This window comes from Oncorhynchus masou, chromosome 9 (assembly GCF_036934945.1).
Source record: "Oncorhynchus masou masou isolate Uvic2021 chromosome 9, UVic_Omas_1.1, whole genome shotgun sequence".
NCBI classification, from domain to species: Eukaryota; Metazoa; Chordata; class Actinopteri; order Salmoniformes; family Salmonidae; genus Oncorhynchus; species Oncorhynchus masou.
In genome coordinates this window covers 79,825,623-79,845,622 of record NC_088220.1, presented here as the reverse complement: position 1 = coordinate 79,845,622, position 20,000 = coordinate 79,825,623, and the positions used below count along the sequence as shown (strand labels likewise).

The 20,000-nt window shown below is 47.8% G+C and overlaps 1 protein-coding gene across 1 annotated transcript in view; it reads right to left on the bottom strand.

Annotated features, from left to right (window-relative positions):
• Window positions 1-20,000, bottom strand: part of LOC135546660 (phosphatidylinositol 3,4,5-trisphosphate 5-phosphatase 2A-like) — a 66,281-nt gene that overhangs the window by 9,018 nt on the left and 37,263 nt on the right. The window contains exons 11-22 of the mRNA XM_064975258.1: window positions 19,031-19,133; window positions 18,213-18,409; window positions 13,938-14,055; window positions 13,751-13,847; window positions 13,436-13,574; window positions 11,754-11,853; window positions 11,557-11,645; window positions 10,456-10,537; window positions 8,639-8,728; window positions 8,432-8,545; window positions 6,258-6,434; window positions 65-220 (exon numbers count right to left, since the gene is read on the bottom strand). Of these exons, the coding sequence (XP_064831330.1) occupies window positions 65-220; window positions 6,258-6,434; window positions 8,432-8,545; window positions 8,639-8,728; window positions 10,456-10,537; window positions 11,557-11,645; window positions 11,754-11,853; window positions 13,436-13,574; window positions 13,751-13,847; window positions 13,938-14,055; window positions 18,213-18,409; window positions 19,031-19,133 (1,462 nt within the window). The remainder of the gene's footprint in view (window positions 1-64; window positions 221-6,257; window positions 6,435-8,431; window positions 8,546-8,638; window positions 8,729-10,455; window positions 10,538-11,556; window positions 11,646-11,753; window positions 11,854-13,435; window positions 13,575-13,750; window positions 13,848-13,937; window positions 14,056-18,212; window positions 18,410-19,030; window positions 19,134-20,000) is intronic.

Here is a 20,000-nt window from a genome sequence, read left to right as displayed (position 1 = left end):
GTCCTTTACGACACAGACAGACACATACAGACAGACAGAGACAGACATATACAGACAGTGTTACCATAGAGCCTCTCCCTGGTGCCCATCCTCTCTGCTGGCACGCGGACCCTCATGGAACCTCTGATGTTGCCCGTCTCCTCCCCTCTGTGGGACAGGTAGGTATGGAACTGCTGTGCCGTGCTGCCTATCATGGACTTCAGAGCCACCACACACTCACCTGAGGAGAAGACACACACCAGAGTTTCATTAGCTGGCTTTTGGCTGATATTTATTTTATTTTATTTAAAGCTGATAAATAAAGTCGCATCAGCCAATTGTCAGGCAGAGAGAAAGAAAAAAAAATCCCGAATTGAAAATAATTATTTTTTAGCCTTTTCATTGGTGGAAATAAATCTGACCGGTGCTCATTCGTCTAATAGGTTAATTTGCATAATTTTGTGAAATTAAATTGTGCATGTGTATTTTCATTAGTCGTTATGATTCTGCAGCTCCTGTTGCTGCTGGAGTGAAACATGCTTCCAGGAGCATAATCACAACACATCTAAACGCTTCCATTCCGTGTTAAAAAAACTGCTTCGATGGTCATGACCATAAAAAGCTACAAATAAAATGTAACTAGTAATTCCAAGCTTCTTATTGGCCCTTAAAGTGTTTAGGCAACGGTAGGAGGGCTTCAGCACGACACACACACCACCTTTCAACATCAAGCTGGAGGCAGTATATGCATTTTGAAAACGTTTACTTAAATTGTGTGAAACCTTAACGTTTTACTTCAATTTGTGAAGCATGTCTTACCTTGCTTCAAAGTAGCCGAGACAAAAAATAATAATAAATGTGTCTATAAACGTGGATGTAATTGTTTTAAAGACTTCCGTATGCCATTGAAACCAGTAGACTATTTCTCTTATGTTCTATTGGTTTTCAAATCAACGTTGTCCAGTAGCCAAAGGCACAAGCCTAGTGATATTCACAACCCATGTCAGTTGTTGCCTCTTCAGATCTCCCCCTCTCTATACATTTCAAATGGATATTTTCATCTCCGTCACCTGTGTTTTCCGCTAATCGCATTATGGAACGAACATTGACATTACATATGTCGAAACTTAACGACCCATTTCGTCGCAGGATGAAAATAACCAAGGTAGTTACTTTATGGCTGGTTATAACACCTACATAAGAGTGTCAAAGCCCACTAAACCTACCAGGGTAGTTACTTTATGGCTGGTTATAACACCTACATAAGAGTGTCAAAGCCCACTAAACCTACCAGGGTAGTTACTTTATGGCTGGTTATAACACCTACATAAGAGTGTCAAAGCCCACTAAACCTACCAGGGTAGTTACTTTATGGCTGGTTATAACACCTACATAAGAGTGTCAAAGCCCACTAAACCTACCAGGGTAGTTACTTTATGGCTGGTTATAACACCTACATAAGAGTGTCAAAGCCCACTAAACCTACCAGGGTAGTTACGTTATGGCTGGTTATAACACCTACATAAGAGTGTCAAAGCCCACTAAACCTACCAGGGTAGTTACTTTATGGCTGGTTATAACAACTACATAAGAGTGTCAAAGCCCACTAAACCTACCAGGGTAGTTACTTTATGGCTGGTTATAACACCTACATAAGAGTGTCAAAGCCCACTAAACCTACCAGGGTAGTTACTTTATGGCTGGTTATAACACCTACATAAGAGTGTCAAAGCCCACTAAACCTACCAGGGTAGTTACTTTATGGCTGGTTATAACACCTACATAAGAGTGTCAAAGCCCACTAAACCTACCAGGGTAGTTACTATATGGCTGGTTATAACACCTACATAAGAGTGTCAAAGCCCACTAAACCTACCAGGGTAGTTACTTTATGGCTGGTTATAACACCTACATAAGAGTGTCAAAGCCCACTAAACCTACCAGGGTAGTTACTATATATACCTACATAAGAGTGTCAAAGCCCACTAAACCTACCAGGGTAGTTACTATATATACCTACATAAGAGTGTCAAAGCCCACTAAACCTACCAGGGTAGTTACTATATGGCTGGTTATAACACCTACATAAGAGTGTCAAAGCCCACTAAACCTACCAGGGTAGTTACTATATGGCTGGTTATAACACCTACATAAGAGTGTCAAAGCCCACTAAACCTACCAGGGTAGTTACTTTATGGCTGGTTATAACACCTACATAAGAGTGTCAAAGCCCACTAAACCTACCAGGGTAGTTACTATATGGCTGGTTATAACAACTACATAAGAGTGTCAAAGCCCACTAAACCTACCAGGGTAGTTACTATATATACCTACATAAGAGTGTCAAAGCCCACTAAACCTACCAGGGTAGTTACGTTATGGCTGGTTATAACACCTACATAAGAGTGTCAAAGCCCACTAAACCTACCAGGGTAGTTACTTTATGGCTGGTTATAACAACTACATAAGAGTGTCAAAGCCCACTAAACCTACCAGGGTAGTTACTTTATCGCTGGTTATAACACCAACATAAGAGTGTCAAAGCCCACTAAACCTACCAGGGTAGTTACTATATGGCTGGTTATAACACCTACATAAGAGTGTCAAAGCCCACTAAACCTACCAGGGTAGTTACTATATGGCTGGTTATAACACCTACATAAGAGTGTCAAAGCCCACTAAACCTACCAGGGTAGTTACTATATGGCTGGTTATAACACCTACATAAGAGTGTCAAAGCCCACTAAACCTACCAGGGTAGTTACTATATGGCTGGTTATAACACCTACATAAGAGTGTCAAAGCCCACTAAACCTACCAGGGTAGTTACGTTATGGCTGGTTATAACACCTACATAAGAGTGTCAAAGCCCACTAAACCTACCAGGGTAGTTACGTTATGGCTGGTTATAACACCTACATAAGAGTGTCAAAGCCCACTAAACCTACCAGGGTAGTTACGTTATGGCTGGTTATAACACCTACAGAAGAGTGTCAAAGCCCACTAAACCTACCACACAAGGTGAAACGTTCCATTACACCATAGCCTACTTGTCAACAGTATGTTTACGTTATATAACGTTTTCTGAAAATGACCATATTCAATTATTATCATTGTAATTGCGGACACATTGACGTCAGACATGCTCCTACCCCGTGATTGGTTAAAAATGCTCTGTTGCTGATGACGTCAGACATGCACCTACCTCGTGATTGGTTAAAAATGCTCTATTGCTGATGACTGGGATGAATGCAGGAGCAGGACAAGACACCCTCTCTGTGACTGATGACTGACATAAGGGCCTGACATATGGGCCTGACATAAGGGCCTGACATAAGGGCCTGACATAAGGGCCTATATCTGGCTAATATGATTATGATGTCATAATCATGTCAAACTGTATGTTCTCAGTCCAAGTAAAGAGAACCAGGATGAACATCATGTTCTGGCCATAAGTTCTATATAATATCATGAAAAAACACACGACTTAAGAATTCATTAAAACCGCCTGGAGGAACTAGTGCCGCCTGGAGGAACTAGTGCCGCCTGGAGGAACTAGTGCCGCCTGGAGGAACTAGTGCCGCCTGGAGGAACTAGTGCCGCCTGGAGGAACTAGTGCCGCCTGGAGGAACTAGTGCCGCCTGGAGCAACTAGTGCCGCCTGGAGCAACTAGTGCCGCCTGGAGCAACTAGTGCCGCCTGGAGCAACTAGTGCCGCCTGGAGCAACTAGTGCCGCCTGGAGCAACTAGTGCCGCCTGGAGCAACTAGTGCCGCCTGGAGCAACTAGTGCCGCCTGGAGCAACTAGTGCCGCCTGGAGCAACTAGTGCCGCCTGGAGCAACTAGTGCCGCCTGGAGCAACTAGTGCCGCCTGGAGCAACTAGTGCCGCCTGGAGCAACTAGTGCCGCCTGGAGCAACTAGTGCCGCCTGGAGCAACTAGTGCCGCCTGGAGCAACTAGTACCGCCTGGAGCAACTAGTACCGCCTGGAGCAACTAGTACCGTCTGGAGCAACTAGTGCCGTCTGGAGCAACTAGTGCCGTCTGGAGCAACTAGTGCCGTCTGGAGCAACTAGTGCCGTCTGGAGCAACTAGTGCCGTCTGGAGCAACTAGTGCCGTCTGGAGCAACTAGTACTGTCTTGTTATTAAGCTATATAAAACAACGGTCGTTGATGTGTTTGGCTGCATTTCAGATACATCTCTGTACATTTCAATGTTGCAGTAATACGACCTAAAACTATAGCGTTTGAGCGAGATAACGTTCTTTTCAGATAGCGAGCCCTGATCCCAATGACTTGACTGCCCCCGCAAGGAGAGAAAGACAATTGCTCATTTTTAACCAATCACGAGGCTCATTAGAAATTCATGACGCATCAGGAAAATTCTCAGCAACAAAAGCGTGATCAAGTTAAGATCTGACATCTGTAGCCTCCTGCCATGTGAGTATTGCTGCGCTTCAAGTGTGACGAAATAATTGATCAAGCTACAACGCGCTGATCTGTTGCATCAGACTCGATGCTTTTTACATTTTCTTGGGGATGTGACCGAGGCCTACGAGTTGTATGGATTTGGGATCTATCGTCCAACAACTGACTCAGAGTCAGTTGCACATGGTTGCATCCTCGCCTTGCATGTTGTGTTAATATGAATGACCATCATGTACATGTGATTTCTGTGTTTCTGAGCACTAATCAGGTTGTGTTAATATGAATGACCATCATGTACATGTGATTTCTGTGTTTCTGAGCACTCATCAGGTTGTGTTAATATGAATGACCATCATGTACATGTGATTTCTGTGTTTCTGAGCACTCATCAGGTTGTGTTAATATGAATGACCATCATGTACATGTGATTTGTGTGTTTCTGAGCACTAATCAGGTTGTGTTAATATGAATGACCATCATGTACATGTGATTTGTGTGTTTCTGAGCACTAATCAGGTTGTGTTAATATGAATGACCATCATGTAAATGTGATTTCTGTGTTTCTGAGCACTAATCAGGTTGTGTTAATATAAATGACCACCCAATGCATATGGGTCCGGTAAATTTCTCAAAATGTCCAGTAAATTAAAATGCTGCCGGTAAAATGTTTCCTAAGGGAAACCCTGGAACACACACACTTGGAGACAGAACACACACAGACAGACACTTGGAGACAGAACACACACACTTGGAGACAGAACACACACACACTTGGAGACAGAACACACACACACTTGGAGACAGAACACACACACACACACACTTGGAGACAGAACACACACACACACACACTTGGAGACAGAACACACACACACACACTTGGAGACAGAACACACACACACACACTTGGAGACAGAACACACACACACACACTTGGAGACAGAACACACACACACACACACTTGGAGACAGAACACACACACACTTGGAGACAGAACACACACACACACACTTGGGAGACAGAACACACACACACACACACTTGGAGACAGAACACACACACACACACTTGGAGACAGAACACACACACACACACACACACACTTGGAGACAGAACACACACACACACACACACACTTGGAGACAGAACACACACACACACACACACTTGGAGACAGAACACACACACACACACTTGGAGACAGAACACACACACACACTTGGAGACAGAACACACACACACACTTGGAGACAGAACACACACACACACACTTGGAGACAGAACACACACACACACACTTGGAGACAGAACACACACACACACACTTGGAGACAGAACACACACACACACACACACTTGGAGACAGAACACACACACACACACTTGGAGACAGAACACACACAGACAGACACTTGGAGACAGAACACAAACAGACAGACACTTGGAGACAGAACACACACAGACAGACACTTGGAGACAGAACACACACAGACAGACACTTGGAGACAGAACACACACAGACAGACACTTGGAGACAGAACACACACAGACAGACACTTGGAGACAGAACACACACAGACAGACACTTGGAGACAGAACACACACAGACAGACACTTGGAGACAGAACACACACAGACAGACACTTGGAGACAGAACACAGACAGACAGAACACAGACAGACAGACACTTGGAGACAGAACACAGACAGACAGACACTTGGAGACAGAACACAGACAGACAGACACTTGTAGACAGAACACACACAGACAGACACTTGGAGACAGAACACACACAGACAGACACTTGGAGACAGAACACAGACAGACAGACACAGACAGACAGACAGTGGTACCATAAGACTCGTATCCATCCAGTGATTTGACGGTGAGCAGCAGGTGTTGGTCCTGGAGATATTCTATCTCAGAGAGGAGGGGCTTCAGCGTGGTCAGCTGCTTATTGGACCAGCCCACACGCAGGAAGTTGATGTTGTCACTGCTTTGACTGTCATTCTCATAACTCTTCTTAAACTCTACGGAGAGAGGGAGTGTGGAGAGAGAGGGAGTGTGGAGAGAGAGGGAGCGTGGAGAGAGAGGGAGCGTGGAGAGAGAGGGAGCGTGGAGAGAGAGGGAGCGTGGAGAGAGAGGGAGCGTGGAGAGAGAGGGAGCGTGGAGAGAGAGGGAGCGTGGAGAGAGAGGGAGCGTGGAGAGAGAGGGAGCGTGGAGAGAGAGGGAGCGTGGAGAGAGAGGGAGTGTGGAGAGAGAGGGAGTGTGGAGAGAGAGGGAGTGTGGAGAGAGAGGGAGTGTGGAGAGAGAAGGAGAGAGGGAGTGTGGAGAGAGAGGGAGTGTGGAGAGAGAGGGAGTGTGGAGAGAGAAGGAGAGAGGGAGTGTGGAGAGAGAGGGAATGTGGAGGGAGAAGGAGAGAGGGAGTGTGGAGAGAGAGGGAGTGTGGAGAGAGAGGGAGTGTGGAGAGAGAGGGAGTGTGGAGAGAGAAGGAGAGAGGGAGTGTGGAGAGAGAGGGAGTGTGGAGAGAGAAGGAGAGAGGGAGTGTGGAGAGAGAGGGAGTGTGGAGAGAGAAGGAGAGAGGGAGTGTGGAGAGAGAGGGAGTGTGGAGGGAGAAGGAGAGAGGGAGTGTGGAGAGAGAGGGAGTGTGGGAGAGAGGGAGTGTGGAGAGAGAGGGAGAGAGGGAGTGTGGAGAGAGAGGGAGTGTGGAGAGAGAGGGAGTGTGGAGAGAGAGGGAGTGTGGAGAGAGAGGGAGTGTGGAGAGAGAGGGAGAGAGGAAGTGTGGAGAGAGAAGGAGAGAGGGAGTGTGGAGAGAGAAGGAGAGAGGGAGTGTGGAGAGAGAAGGAGAGAGGGAGTGTGGAGAGAGAAGGAGAGGGGGAGTGTGGAGAGAGAAGGAGAGAGGGAGTGTGGAGAGAGAAGGAGAGAGGGAGTGTGGAGAGAGAGAAGGAGAGAGGGAGTGTGGAGAGAGAAGGAGAGAGGGAGTGTGGAGAGAGAAGGAGAGAGGGAGTGTGACAAGAGAGGGAGTGTGGCAAGAGAGGGAGTGTGGCAAGAGAGGGAGTGTGGAAAGAGGGAGTGTGGAAAGAGAGGGAGTGTGGAAAGAGAGGGAGTGTGGAAAGAGAGGGAGTGTGGAAAGAGAGGGAGTGTGGAAAGAGGGAGTGTGGAGAGAGGGAGTGTGGAGAGAGAGGGAGTGTGGAGAGAGAGGGAGTGTGGAGAGAGAAGGAGAGAGGGAGTGTGGAGAGAGAGGGAGTGTGGAGAGAGAAGGAGAGAGGGAGTGTGGAGAGAGAGGGAGTGTGGAGAGAGAAGGAGAGAGGGAGTGTGGAGAGAGAGGGAGTGTGGAGGGAGAAGGAGAGAGGGAGTGTGGAGAGAGAGGGAGTGTGGAGAGAGAGGGAGTGTGGAGAGAGAGGGAGTGTGGAGAGAGAGGGAGAGAGGGAGTGTGGAGAGAGAGGGAGTGTGGAGAGAGGGAGTGTGGAGAGAGAGGGAGTGTGGAGAGAGAGGGAGTGTGGAGAGAGAAGGAGAGAGGGAGTGTGGAGAGAGAAGGAGAGAGGGAGTGTGGAGAGAGAAGGAGAGAGGGAGTGTGGAGAGAGAAGGAGAGAGAGGGAGTGTGGAGAGAGAAGGAGAGAGGGAGTGTGGAGAGAGAAGGAGAGGGGAGTGTGGAGAGAGAAGGAGAGAGGGAGTGTGGAGAGAGAAGGAGAGAGGGAGTGTGGAGAGAGAAGGAGAGAGGGAGTGTGACAAGAGAGGGAGTGTGGCAAGAGAGGGAGTGTGGCAAGAGAGGGAGTGTGGCAAGAGGGAGTGTGGAAAGAGGGAGTGTGGAAAGAGAGGGAGTGTGGAAAGAGAGGGAGTGTGGAAAGAGAGGGAGTGTGGAAAGAGAGGGAGTGTGGAAAGAGGGAGTGTGGAGAGAGAAGAAGAGAGTGTGGAGAGAGAGGGAGGGAGTGTGGAGAGAGAGGGAGGGAGTGTGGAAATAAAATGTCATTAAGTCTCTAGAGTAGAACTTTGTGTGTGTGTCGGTGTGTGTGTGTGTGTGTCTCACCCTCCAGGCAGGTAGAGTAGAACTCGATAAAGAACTTGGTTCTGCTGGCCGTCTTCACTATGGCCTCAATATTCTCAAACTCTATATAGGCCTGTTCAGAGGACTTAGGCAGACCTGGAGAGAGAGAGAGAGAAACAACGTTAAAAACCCTGGATTATAGTGAGATAATCAACCCCCTTGTCTTGTCGTCACAGTGAGTGGTCATACCTTTCTTGGAGACGAACTGTGAGGTGACCCCCACCTCAAATGTACCGAACACTGGGGAGTGGTCACTGGTCACCACGTCATCTGTACAGCCTGAGGGAAACATTTCATTAGGATCCCCATTAGCTGTTCCAAAAGCAGCAGCTACTCTTCCTGGGGTCCAACACAAAACATGAACCATGACATGATACAGAACATTAATAGACAAGAACAGCTCAAGGACAGAATTACATTTAAAAAAATGAAAGGCACACGTAGCCTACATATCAATACACACAAACTATCTAGGTCAGGGCTGTCCAACACTCTTCCTGGTATATCTACCGTCTTGTGGGTTTTCAGTCCAGCCCTGATTTGGGAACTGTGTAAAGACCCCTGGTGGCATGTCTGGTGAGGTAAGTGTGTGTGTCAGAGCTGTGTGGAAGTTGACTATGCAAACAATTTGGGATTTTTAACACATTAATGTTTCTCATAAAAATAACAAGTGATGCAGTCAGTCTCCCCTCAACTCTGAGCCAAGAGAGACTGGCATGTATAGTATTTACATCAGCCCTCTGATTACAATGAAGGGCAAGACGTGTCGCTCTGTTCTGGACCAACTGCAGCTTAACTGGGTCTTTCCTTGCAGCACTGGACCACACGACTGGACAGTGATGAGGGTATGTTTGGTTGGAAAGTCTTTACTCCTGTCTGCTATTTGATGTTGATTGATTCTTTACTACAGACAGACCTCTCCCCATCTCTATACTACAGACAGACCTCTCCCCATCTCTTTACTACAGACAGACCTCTCCCCATCTCTTTACTACAGACAGACCTCTCCCCATCACTTTACTACAGACAGACCTCTCCCCATCTCTTTACTACAGACAGACCTCTCCCCATCTCTTTACTACAGACAGACCTCTCCCCATCTCTTTACTACAGACAGACCTCTCCCCATCACTTTACTACAGACAGACCTCTCCCCATCTCTTTACTACAGACAGACCTCTCCCCATCTCTTTACTACAGGACAGACCTCTCCCCATCTCTCTACTACAGACAGACTTCTCCCCATCTCTTTAACTACAGACAGACCTCTCCCCATCTCTCTACTACAGACAGACCTCTCCCCATCTCTTTAACTACAGACAGACGTCTCCCCATCTCTCTACTACAGACAGACCTCTCCCCATCTCTTTAACTACAGACAGACGTCTCACCATCTCTCTACTACAGACAGACCTCTCCCCATCTCTTTACTACAGACAGACGTCTCCCCATCTCTCTACTACAGACAGACCTCTCCCCATCTCTTTATTACAGACAGACCTCTCCCCATCTCTTTACTACAGACAGACCTCTCCATCTCTTTATTAAGGACAGACCTCTCCCATCTCTCTACTACAGACAGACCTCTCCCCATCTCTCTACTACAGACAGACCTCTCCCCATCTCTCTACTACAGACAGACCTCTCCCCATCTCTTTACTACAGACAGACGTCTCACCATCTCTCTACTACAGACAGACCTCTCCCCATCTCTTTAACTACAGACAGACGTCTCACCATCTTTACAACCATTGAATCTATGAGTTTTGACCATGACAGTTTACAATCCAAGGTAACGCCAAGTAATTTAGTCTCCTCAACTTGTTCAACAGATTATCATTATCATTACCAGATTCAGCTGAGGTCTGGAACTTAGAGAATGATTTGTACCAAATACGATGCTCTTAGTTTAAGAAATGTTCAGGACCAGTTTATTACTGGCCTCCCATTCCAAAACAGACTGCAACTCCTTGTTGTACAGAGTTGTTGAAGATGCAGGGACTCACCATAGGAGTTACAGACAATGTGAGTCTCAGGGTAAGACTTCCATAGGATCCTGTCACACCAAGAGGGGACGTTAGTCCTCATCTGAGAGAGAAAGAAGAGAGATGAGCGTGAACAGAGATCTCTCCATCTGAGCGTGTGTGTATGCGCTCGCACGCGCGCGTGTGTGTGTATATTTGTGTGTGAAAAGGCAGTACTTTGTCCTGAATTTGTTAAAATGCTATTTTAGGCTGAAAAGGGGCAATCAGCGGTTGGGCTGAAAAGGGACAATCAGCAGTTGGGCTGAAAAGGGGCAATCAGCAGTTGGGCTGAAAAGGGGCAATCAGCAGTTGGGCTGAAAAGGGGCAATCAGCAGTTGGGCTGAAAAGGGGCAATCAGCAGTTGGGCTGAAAAGGGGCAATCAGCAGTTGGGCTGAAAAGGGGCAATCAGCGGTTGGGCTGAAAAGGGGCAATCAGCAGTTGGGCTGAAAAGGGGCAATCAGCGGTTGGGCTGAAAAGGGGCAATCAGCAGTTGGGCTGAAAAGGGGCAATCAGCAGTTGGGCTGAAAAGGGGCAATCAGCAGTTGGGCTGAAAAGGGGCAATCAGCAGTTGGGCTGAAAAGGGGCAATCAGCGGTTGGGCTGAAAAGGGGCAATCAGCAGTTGGGCTGAAAAGGGGCAATCAGCAGTTGCCACATCCATTTTCGTACTCCAAAACATATGACGTGTTCCCATTGATTGTTGAAGAATATAAGTAAGAAATGTCTCAGTTTAACTGTCACACTCCATCAGAACCCAAAATATATAAGCTTGTTTTACTATGTTTGTTCAAGTAAATGTAAACATACACTACATCGACTCAAAATATGGTTAAAACTATAATTTTGATATCATGGATTGTCAGTCCTTGGATCCACAGCTCTGTCTATGAATGAGAGTTTCTCCAGCCTCAGCCTCTTACTGAAACAGGGGAACAGGCTTTGTTATTCTTTCTCCTGCTGATTAGCACTTTACGGAGTTAGGGGTTTACTCCCCAAAAAGTCTAGAAAATTCACGAGAATAAAGCTCTGTGTGAGTGTGGTGTGTGTGTGAGTGTGAGTGTGGTGTGGTGTGGTGTGTGTGTACCCCTGTGGCCTTCTGTTTCTGCCACACGTATGTATCTCTAGATCCGCGTTCATAACGGTAGGTGGGTGGGTAGGATATCTCCTCCTCCGCTGTACCAGAGGATACACAAACACACATTACAACAGTCTTTCACAGAGTACAGCAGAGCGCATAGACAATGAGGAGAAGGAGTGTGTGTGTGTGTGTGTGTGACTGACCAAAGCGCAGGAACACCTTGTTCTTCTCTCTCTCCAGGTTGAGCTGGTCCACCTTCAGCAGAGGATCAAACTCTTTCCTGTTGATGTAGTTCAGGATCTCCTGAGAGAGACAGAGAAAGAGACAGAGAAAGCGAGAGAGACAGAAAGACAGAGAAAGCGAGAGAGACAGAAAGCGAGACAGAGAGTGAGAGAGGCAAAGACAGAGAAAGTGAGAGAGACAAAGACAGAGAAAGTGAGAGAGACAGAAAGCGAGAGAGAGAAAGACAGAAAGCGAGAGACAGAAAGACAGAAAGCAAGAGACAGAAAGCGAGACAGAGTGAGAGAGACAAAGACAGAGAAAGTGAGAGAGACAAAGACAGAGAAAGCGAGAGAGAGAGTGAGAGAGACAGAAAGCGAGAGACAGAAAGACAGAAAGCAAGAGACAGAAAGCGAGACAGAGTGAGAGAGACAAAGACAGAGAAAGTGAGAGAGACAAAGACAGAGAAAGCGAGAGAGAGAGTGAGAGAGACAGAAAGACAGAGAAAGCGAGAGAGACAGAAAGTGAGACAGAGAGTGAAAGAGACAAAGACAGAGAAAGTGAGAGACAGAGAAAGCGAGAGAGACAGAAAGACAGAAAGCGAGAGACAGAAAGACAGAGAAAGCGAGAGACAGAAAGACAGAGAAAGCGAGAGACAGAAAGACAGAAAGCGAGAGAGACAGAGAAAGTGAGAGAGACAGAGAAAGCGAGAGGGACAGAGAGACAGAGAAAGTGAGAGAGACAGAAAGCGAGAGAGACAGAAAGACAGAGAAAGCGAGAGAGAGAAAGCGAGACAGAGAGTGAGGGAGACAGAGAGACAGAGAAAGCGAGAGAGAGAAAGCGAGACAGAGAGACAGAGAAAGCGAGAGAGACAGAAAGACAGAAAGCGAGAGAGACAGAGAAAGCGAGAGACAGAAAGACAGAGAAAGCGAGAGAGACAGAGAAAGCGAGAGAGACAGAGAAAGCGAGAGAGACAGAGAAAGCGAGAGAGACAGAAAAAGCGAGAGAGACAGAAAAAGCGAGAGAGACAGAAAAAGCGAGAGAGACAGAAAAAGCGAGAGAGACAGAAAAAGCGAGAGAGACAGAGAAAGCGAGAGAGACAGAAAGACAGAGAGACAGAGAAAGCGAGAGAGACAGAGAAAGCGAGAGAGACAGAAAGACAGAGACAGAAAGACAGAGACAGAAAGACAGAGAGACAGAGAAAGCGAGAGAGACAGAGAAAGCGAGAGACAGAAAGACAGAGAGACAGAGAAAGCGAGAGAGACAGAGAAAGCGAGAGACAGAGAAAGCGAGAGAGACAAAGACAGAGAGACAGAAAGACAGAGACAGAGAGACAGAGAAAGCGAGAGAGACAAAGACAGAGAGACAGAGAAAGCGAGAGAGAAAGACAGAGAGACAGAGAAAGCGAGAGAGAGAGAAAGCGAGAGAGACAGAGAAAGCGAGAGACAGAGAAAGCGAGAGAGACAGAGAAAGCGAGAGAGACAGAGAGACAGAGAAAGCGAGAGAGACAGAGAGACAGAGAAAGCGAGAGAGACAGAGAAAGCGAGACAGAGAGTGAGAGACAGAGAGTGAGAGAGAGGGTGTGTGTGCCTGCATCCATGCGTGTGTTTGTGCATGTGTCTCCTTGTGTGTGTGTGTCCATGGGTTTGTGTGTTTGTTATGGTACCTGTATGTCCATGTCCAGCCTGTAGTTGAGGTCTCCCAGCCAGAAGAGGTGTGTGAAGCGTAGAGAGATGTCAAAGGAGCTCAGCTGTTTATCTCCTAGAGAGAGCAACCGCAGGATATCCAGGTAGTTCTGGTTCCTCCTGCAGGGGTCAGGGGTCAGGGAAGGAAGAGTGGTGAAGAGCACCCTATCCCCTGTTTAGTACACTACCTATGACCTCAGTGAGTTTGCTGCTAATATGGAGTCCTGTCAAACTTCAAATAATGAGTCATACTGTATAGTTTTACATTTGAATGCAGAAGAGGAGTGTCTGCGTACCTGCCGATCTTTTCGTTGCCTGATGTCAGGTGACAGTTCACAAAGCCGAAGGAAGTTCCATTAAACATGAAAGACACGCCCACTGCCCCTTTGTTACCTAGCAACAAGAAACGACAAAACACACATCATGAATATAGTGAATTGTTTGTTAGTGTGAGAGAGTGCGAGAGTGAGAGCGAGATCTTACCCAGCGTATTAGCAATACCCGTTTTGACACTGGACACTCCCACATGACTGATGCGGTTTTCATGTTCTGGTTTCACCAGCACCGCTATCTTAATGTTCCACAGAGTCTGGACCGCGATCTAGAACCCAGGAGAGCAGAACAGAGTAACATGGAAGTTAACCTCAGGAGTCAGCCCAACCATTCTACCATGCTGCTTCTCAGATCAAGCTCCTTATCCCCAACGGGACCATCCCTACCGCCACCTTATCCCCTAACAACGCCTTATCCCCAACGGGACCATCCCTACCGCCACCTTATCCCCTAACAACGCCTTATCCCCAACGGGACCATCCCTACCGCCACCTTATCCCCCAACGGGACCTTCCCTAACAACGCCTTATCCCCAACGGGACCATCCCTACCGCCACCTTATCCCCCAACGGGACCATCCCTAACAACGCCTTATCCCCCAACGGGACCATCCCTACCGCCACCTTATCCCCCAACGGGACCATCCCTACCGCCACCTTATCCCCCAACGGGACCATCCCTACCGCCACCTTATCCCCCAACAGGACCATCCCTACCGCCACCTTATCCCCCAACACCACCTTATCCCCCAACAACACCTTATTCCCCAACAACAACTTATTCCCCAACAACACCTTATTCCCCAAAAGGGACAAGCCCCAACAACACCTTATTCCCCAAAGGGACCATCCCCAACAACACCTTATTCCCCAACACCACCTTATTCCCCAAAGGGACAAGCCCCAACAACACCTTATTCCCCAAAGGGACCATCCCCAACAACACCTTATTCCCCAACAACACCATATTCCCCAACAACACCATATTCCCCAACAACACCATATTCCCCAACAACACCATATTCCCCAACAACACCGTATTCCCCAACAACACCTTATTCCCCAAAGGGACCATCCCCAACAACACCTTATTCCCCAACAACACCTTTTTCCCCAACAACACCTTATTCCCCAAAGGGACAAGCCCCAACAACACCTTATTCCCCAAAGGGACCATCCCCAACAACACCTTATTCCCCAACAACACCTTATTCCCCAACAACACCTTATTCCCCAACAACACCGTATTCCCCAACAACACCTTATTCCCCAAAGGGACCATCCCCAACAACACCTTATTCCCCAACAACACCTTTTTCCCCAACAACACCTTATTCCCCAAAGGGACCATCCCCAACAACACCTTATTCCCCAAAGGGACCATCCCTAACAACACCTTATTCCCCAAAGGGACAAGCCCCAACAACACCTTATTCCCCAAAGGGACAAGCCCCAACAACACCTTATTCCCCAAAGGGACAAGCCCCAACAACACCTTATTCCCCAAAGGGACAAGCCCCAACAACACCTTATTCCCCAACAACACCTTATTCCCCAACAACACCGTATTCCCCAACAACACCGTATTCCCCAACAACACCGTATTCCCCAACAACACCTTATTCCCCAACAACACCTTATTCCCCAAAGGGACAAGCCCCAACAACACCTTATTCCCCAAAGGGACCATCCCCAACAACACCTTATTCCCCAACAACACCTTATTCCCCAACAACACCTTATTCCCCAACAACACCGTATTCCCCAACAACACCGTATTCCCCAACAACACCGTATTCCCCAACAACACCGTATTCCCCAACAACACCTTATTCCCCAAAGGGACAAGCCCCAACAACACCTTATTCCCCAAAGGGACCATCCCCAACAACACCTTATTCCCCAAAGGGACCATCCCCAACAACACCTTATTCCCCAACAACACCTTATTCCCCAAAGGGACCATCCCCAACAACACCTTATTCCCCAAAGGGACAAGCCCCAACAACACCTTATTCCCCAACAACACCTTATTCCCCAAAGGGACCATCCCCAACAACACCTTATTCCCCAACAACACCTTATTCCCCAAAGGGACCATCCCCAACAACACCTTATTCCCCAACAACACCTTATTCCCCAAAGGGACCATCCCCAACAACACCTTATTCCCCAACAACACCTTATTCCCCAAAGGGACCATCCCCAACAACACCTTATTCCCCAAAGGGACCATCCCCAACAACACCTTATTGCCCAAAGGGACCATCCCTAACAACACCTTATTCCCCAAAGGGACAAGCCCCAACAACACCTTATTCCCCAAAGGGACAAGCCCCAACAACACCTTATTCCCCAACAACACCTTATTCCCCAAAGGGACAAGCCCCAACAACACCTTATTCCCCAAAGGGACCATCCCCAACAACACCTTATTCCCCAACAACACCTTATTCCCCAACAACACCTTATTCCCCAACAACACCGTATTCCCCAACAACACCGTATTCCCCAACAACACCGTATTCCCCAACAACACCGTATTCCCCAACAACACCGTATTCCCTAACAACACCTTATTCCCCAAAGGGACCATCCCCAACAACACCTTATTCCCCAAAGGGACCATCCCCAACAACACCTTATTCCCCAAAGGGACCATCCCCAACAACACCTTATTCCCCAACAACACCTTATTCCCCAAAGGGACCATCCCCAACAACACCTTATTCCCCAAAGGGACAAGCCCCAACAACACCTTATTCCCCAACAACACCTTATTCCCCAAAGGGACCATCCCCAACAACACCTTATTCCCCAACAACACCTTATTCCCCAAAGGGACCATCCCCAACAACACCTTATTCCCCAACAACACCTTATTCCCCAAAGGGACCATCCCCAACAACACCTTATTCCCCAAAGGGACCATCCCCAACAACACCTTATTGCCCAAAGGGACCATCCCTAACAACACCTTATTCCCCAAAGGGACAAGCCCCAACAACACCTTATTCCCCAAAGGGACAAGCCCCAACAACACCTTATTCCCCAACAACACCTTATTCCCCAAAGGGACCATCCCCAACAACACCTTATTCCCCAAAGGGACCATCCCCAACAACACCTTATTCCCCAAAGGGACCATCCCCAACAACACCTTATTCCCCAAAGGGACCATCCCTAACAACACCTTATTCCCTAACAACACCTTATTCCCCAAAGGGACAAGCCCCAACAACACCTTATTCCCCAAAGGGACAAGCCCCAACAACACCTTATTCCCCAACAACACCTTATTCCCCAAAGGGACCATCCCCAACAACACCTTATTCCCCAAAGGGACCATCCCTAACAACACCTTATTCCCCAACAACACCTTATTCCCCAAAGGGACCATCCCCAACAACCTTATTCCCCAAAGGGACCATCCCCAACAACACCTTATTCCCCAACAACACCCTATTCCTCAAAGGGACCATCCCCAACAACACCTTATTCCCCAAAGGGACCATCCCTAACAACACCTTATTCCCCAAAGGGACAAGCCCCAACAACACCTTATTCCCCAAAGGGACAAGCCCCAACAACACCTTATTCCCCAAAGGGACAAGCCCCAACAACACCTTATTCCCCAACAACACCTTATTCCCCAAAGGGACCATCCCCAACAACACCTTATTCCCCAAAGGGACCATCCCCAACAACACCTTATTCCCCAAAGGGACCATCCCCAACAACACCTTATTCCCCAACAACACCTTATTCCCCAACAACACCTTATTCCCCAACAACACCTTATTCCCCAACAACACCTTATTCCCCAACAACACCTTATTCCCCAACAACACCTTATTCCCCAACAACACCTTATTTTCCAACAACACCTTTTTCCCCAACAACACCTTTTTCCCAAAGGGACCATCCCCAACAACACCTTATTCCCTAACAACACCTTATTCCCCAAAGGGACCATCCCCAACAACACCTTATTCCCCAAAGGGACCATCCCCAACAACACCTTATTCCCCAAAGGGACCATCCCCAACAACACCTTATTCCCCAACAACACCTTATTCCCCAACAACACCTTATTCCCCAACAACACCTTATTCCCCAACAACACCTTATTCCCCAACAACACCTTATTCCCCAACAACACCTTATTCCCCAACAACACCTTATTCCCCAACAACACCTTATTCCCCAACAACACCTTATTCCCCAACAACACCTTATTCCCCAACAACACCTTATTCCCCAACAACACCTTTTTCCCCAACAACACCTTTTTCCCAAAGGGACCATCCCCAACAACACCTTATTCCCTAACAACACCTTATTCCCCAAAGGGACCATCCCTAACACATCATTCCCCAGGTAGTGGACTACTATTGACCAGAGCCCCATTCCGCCCCTCTCTCACCGGTTTGTAATCCAGCTCTGTGTGTTCTTTGAGTGCGGTGCGGAGTGAGTCGACCCACTCACGGTCACACACAGAGTTCTCCTGCGTTCCGAACACGTAGAGGTCATGAGGAATGGTTACGGTCATCTCATCCAGCGTCTTCCCCAGCCCACGACACAACAGCCAGGAACCCACCGCCTTGGGGGAGGGCACAGAACCTACACACACACACACACACACACACACACACACACACACACACACACCAATTGAAGTGATGGTTTAAGGTTAAGACTTCTAGAACTAATGGAATATTCTCCTAATTAGGAGGTTAGACGGTTATTTGTAGCACGTTGTGAGAGTGTGAGTGTGAGAGAGAGTGTGAGAGAGAGAGAGAGTGTGAGAGAGAGAGAGAGTGTGAGAGAGAGTGCGAGTGTGAGAGAGAGTGCGAGTGTGAGAGAGAGTGCGAGTGTGAGAGAGAGTGCGACTGTGAGAGAGAGTGCGACTGTGAGAGAGAGTGACTGTGAGGGAGAGTGACTGTGAGAGAGAGTGTGACTGTGAGAGAGAGTGTGACTGTGAGAGAGAGTGTGACTGTGAGAGAGAGTGTGACTGTGAGAGAGAGTGTGACTGTGAGAGAGAGTGTGACTGTGAGAGAGAGTGTGACTGTGAGAGAGAGTGTGACTGTGAGAGAGAGTGTGACTGAGATAGTATGAGAGAGTGTGTGACTGTGAGAGAGTGTGAGAGTGTGTGAGAGAGTGTGTGTGAGAGAGTGTGTGTGACTGTGAAAGAGTGTGAGACTGTGAAAGAGTGTGAGAGAGTGTGTGAGTGTGTGAGCTCACCCATGTTCCAGGTCCCTATAAAGACGGAGATCATGTCTGGTTCGTCCTGGTTGGAATGTTTGTTCTTCATCAGCTGCAGCAGCTGACAAAATGCCTCCCGCTTCTGACAACACGCACAGAGTGCAGTTAGTGTGTGTATAAAATGGAGGATGTGGCGGACAGTATAGTCTTAGGTTTGATATTGGGCAATTCCACGGTAACGGAGTGATGCTGAAAACCCATTTACTTGAAGAACAGTGCAGATTAGAGGTCGACCGCTTATGAGTTTTCAAGGCCGATACCGATTATTGGAGGACCAAAAAAAAGCTGATACCGATTTAAAATTGTCCCTTTTCATTTTATTTGTATTTGTAATAATGACAATTACAACAATACTGAATGAACACTTTTACTTTAACTTAATATAATACATCAATAAAATCAATTTAGCCTCAAATAAATAATGAAACATGTTCAATTTGAGACACCAACAACACCAACCGTCACGACACCAACAGCACCAACCGTCAGAACACCAACAGCACCAACCGTCAGAACACCAACCGTCAGAACACCAACAGCACCAACCGTCAGAACACCAACCGTCAGAACACCAACAGCACCAACCGTCAGAACACCAACAGCACCAACCGTCAGAACACCAACAGCACCAACCGTCAGAACACCAACAGCACCAACCGTCACGACACCAACAGCACCAACCGTCAGAACACCAACAGCACCAACCGCCACGACACCAACCATCACGACACCAAGAGCACCAATCGTCACAACACCAACTGTCAGAACACCAACAGCACCAACCGTCAGGACACCAACAGCACCAACCGTCAGAACACCAACAGCACCAACCGTCAGAACACCAACAGCACCAACCGTCAGAACACCAACAGCACCAACCGTCACGACACCAACAGCACCAACCGTCAGAACACCAACAGCACCAACCGTCAGAACACCAACAGCACCA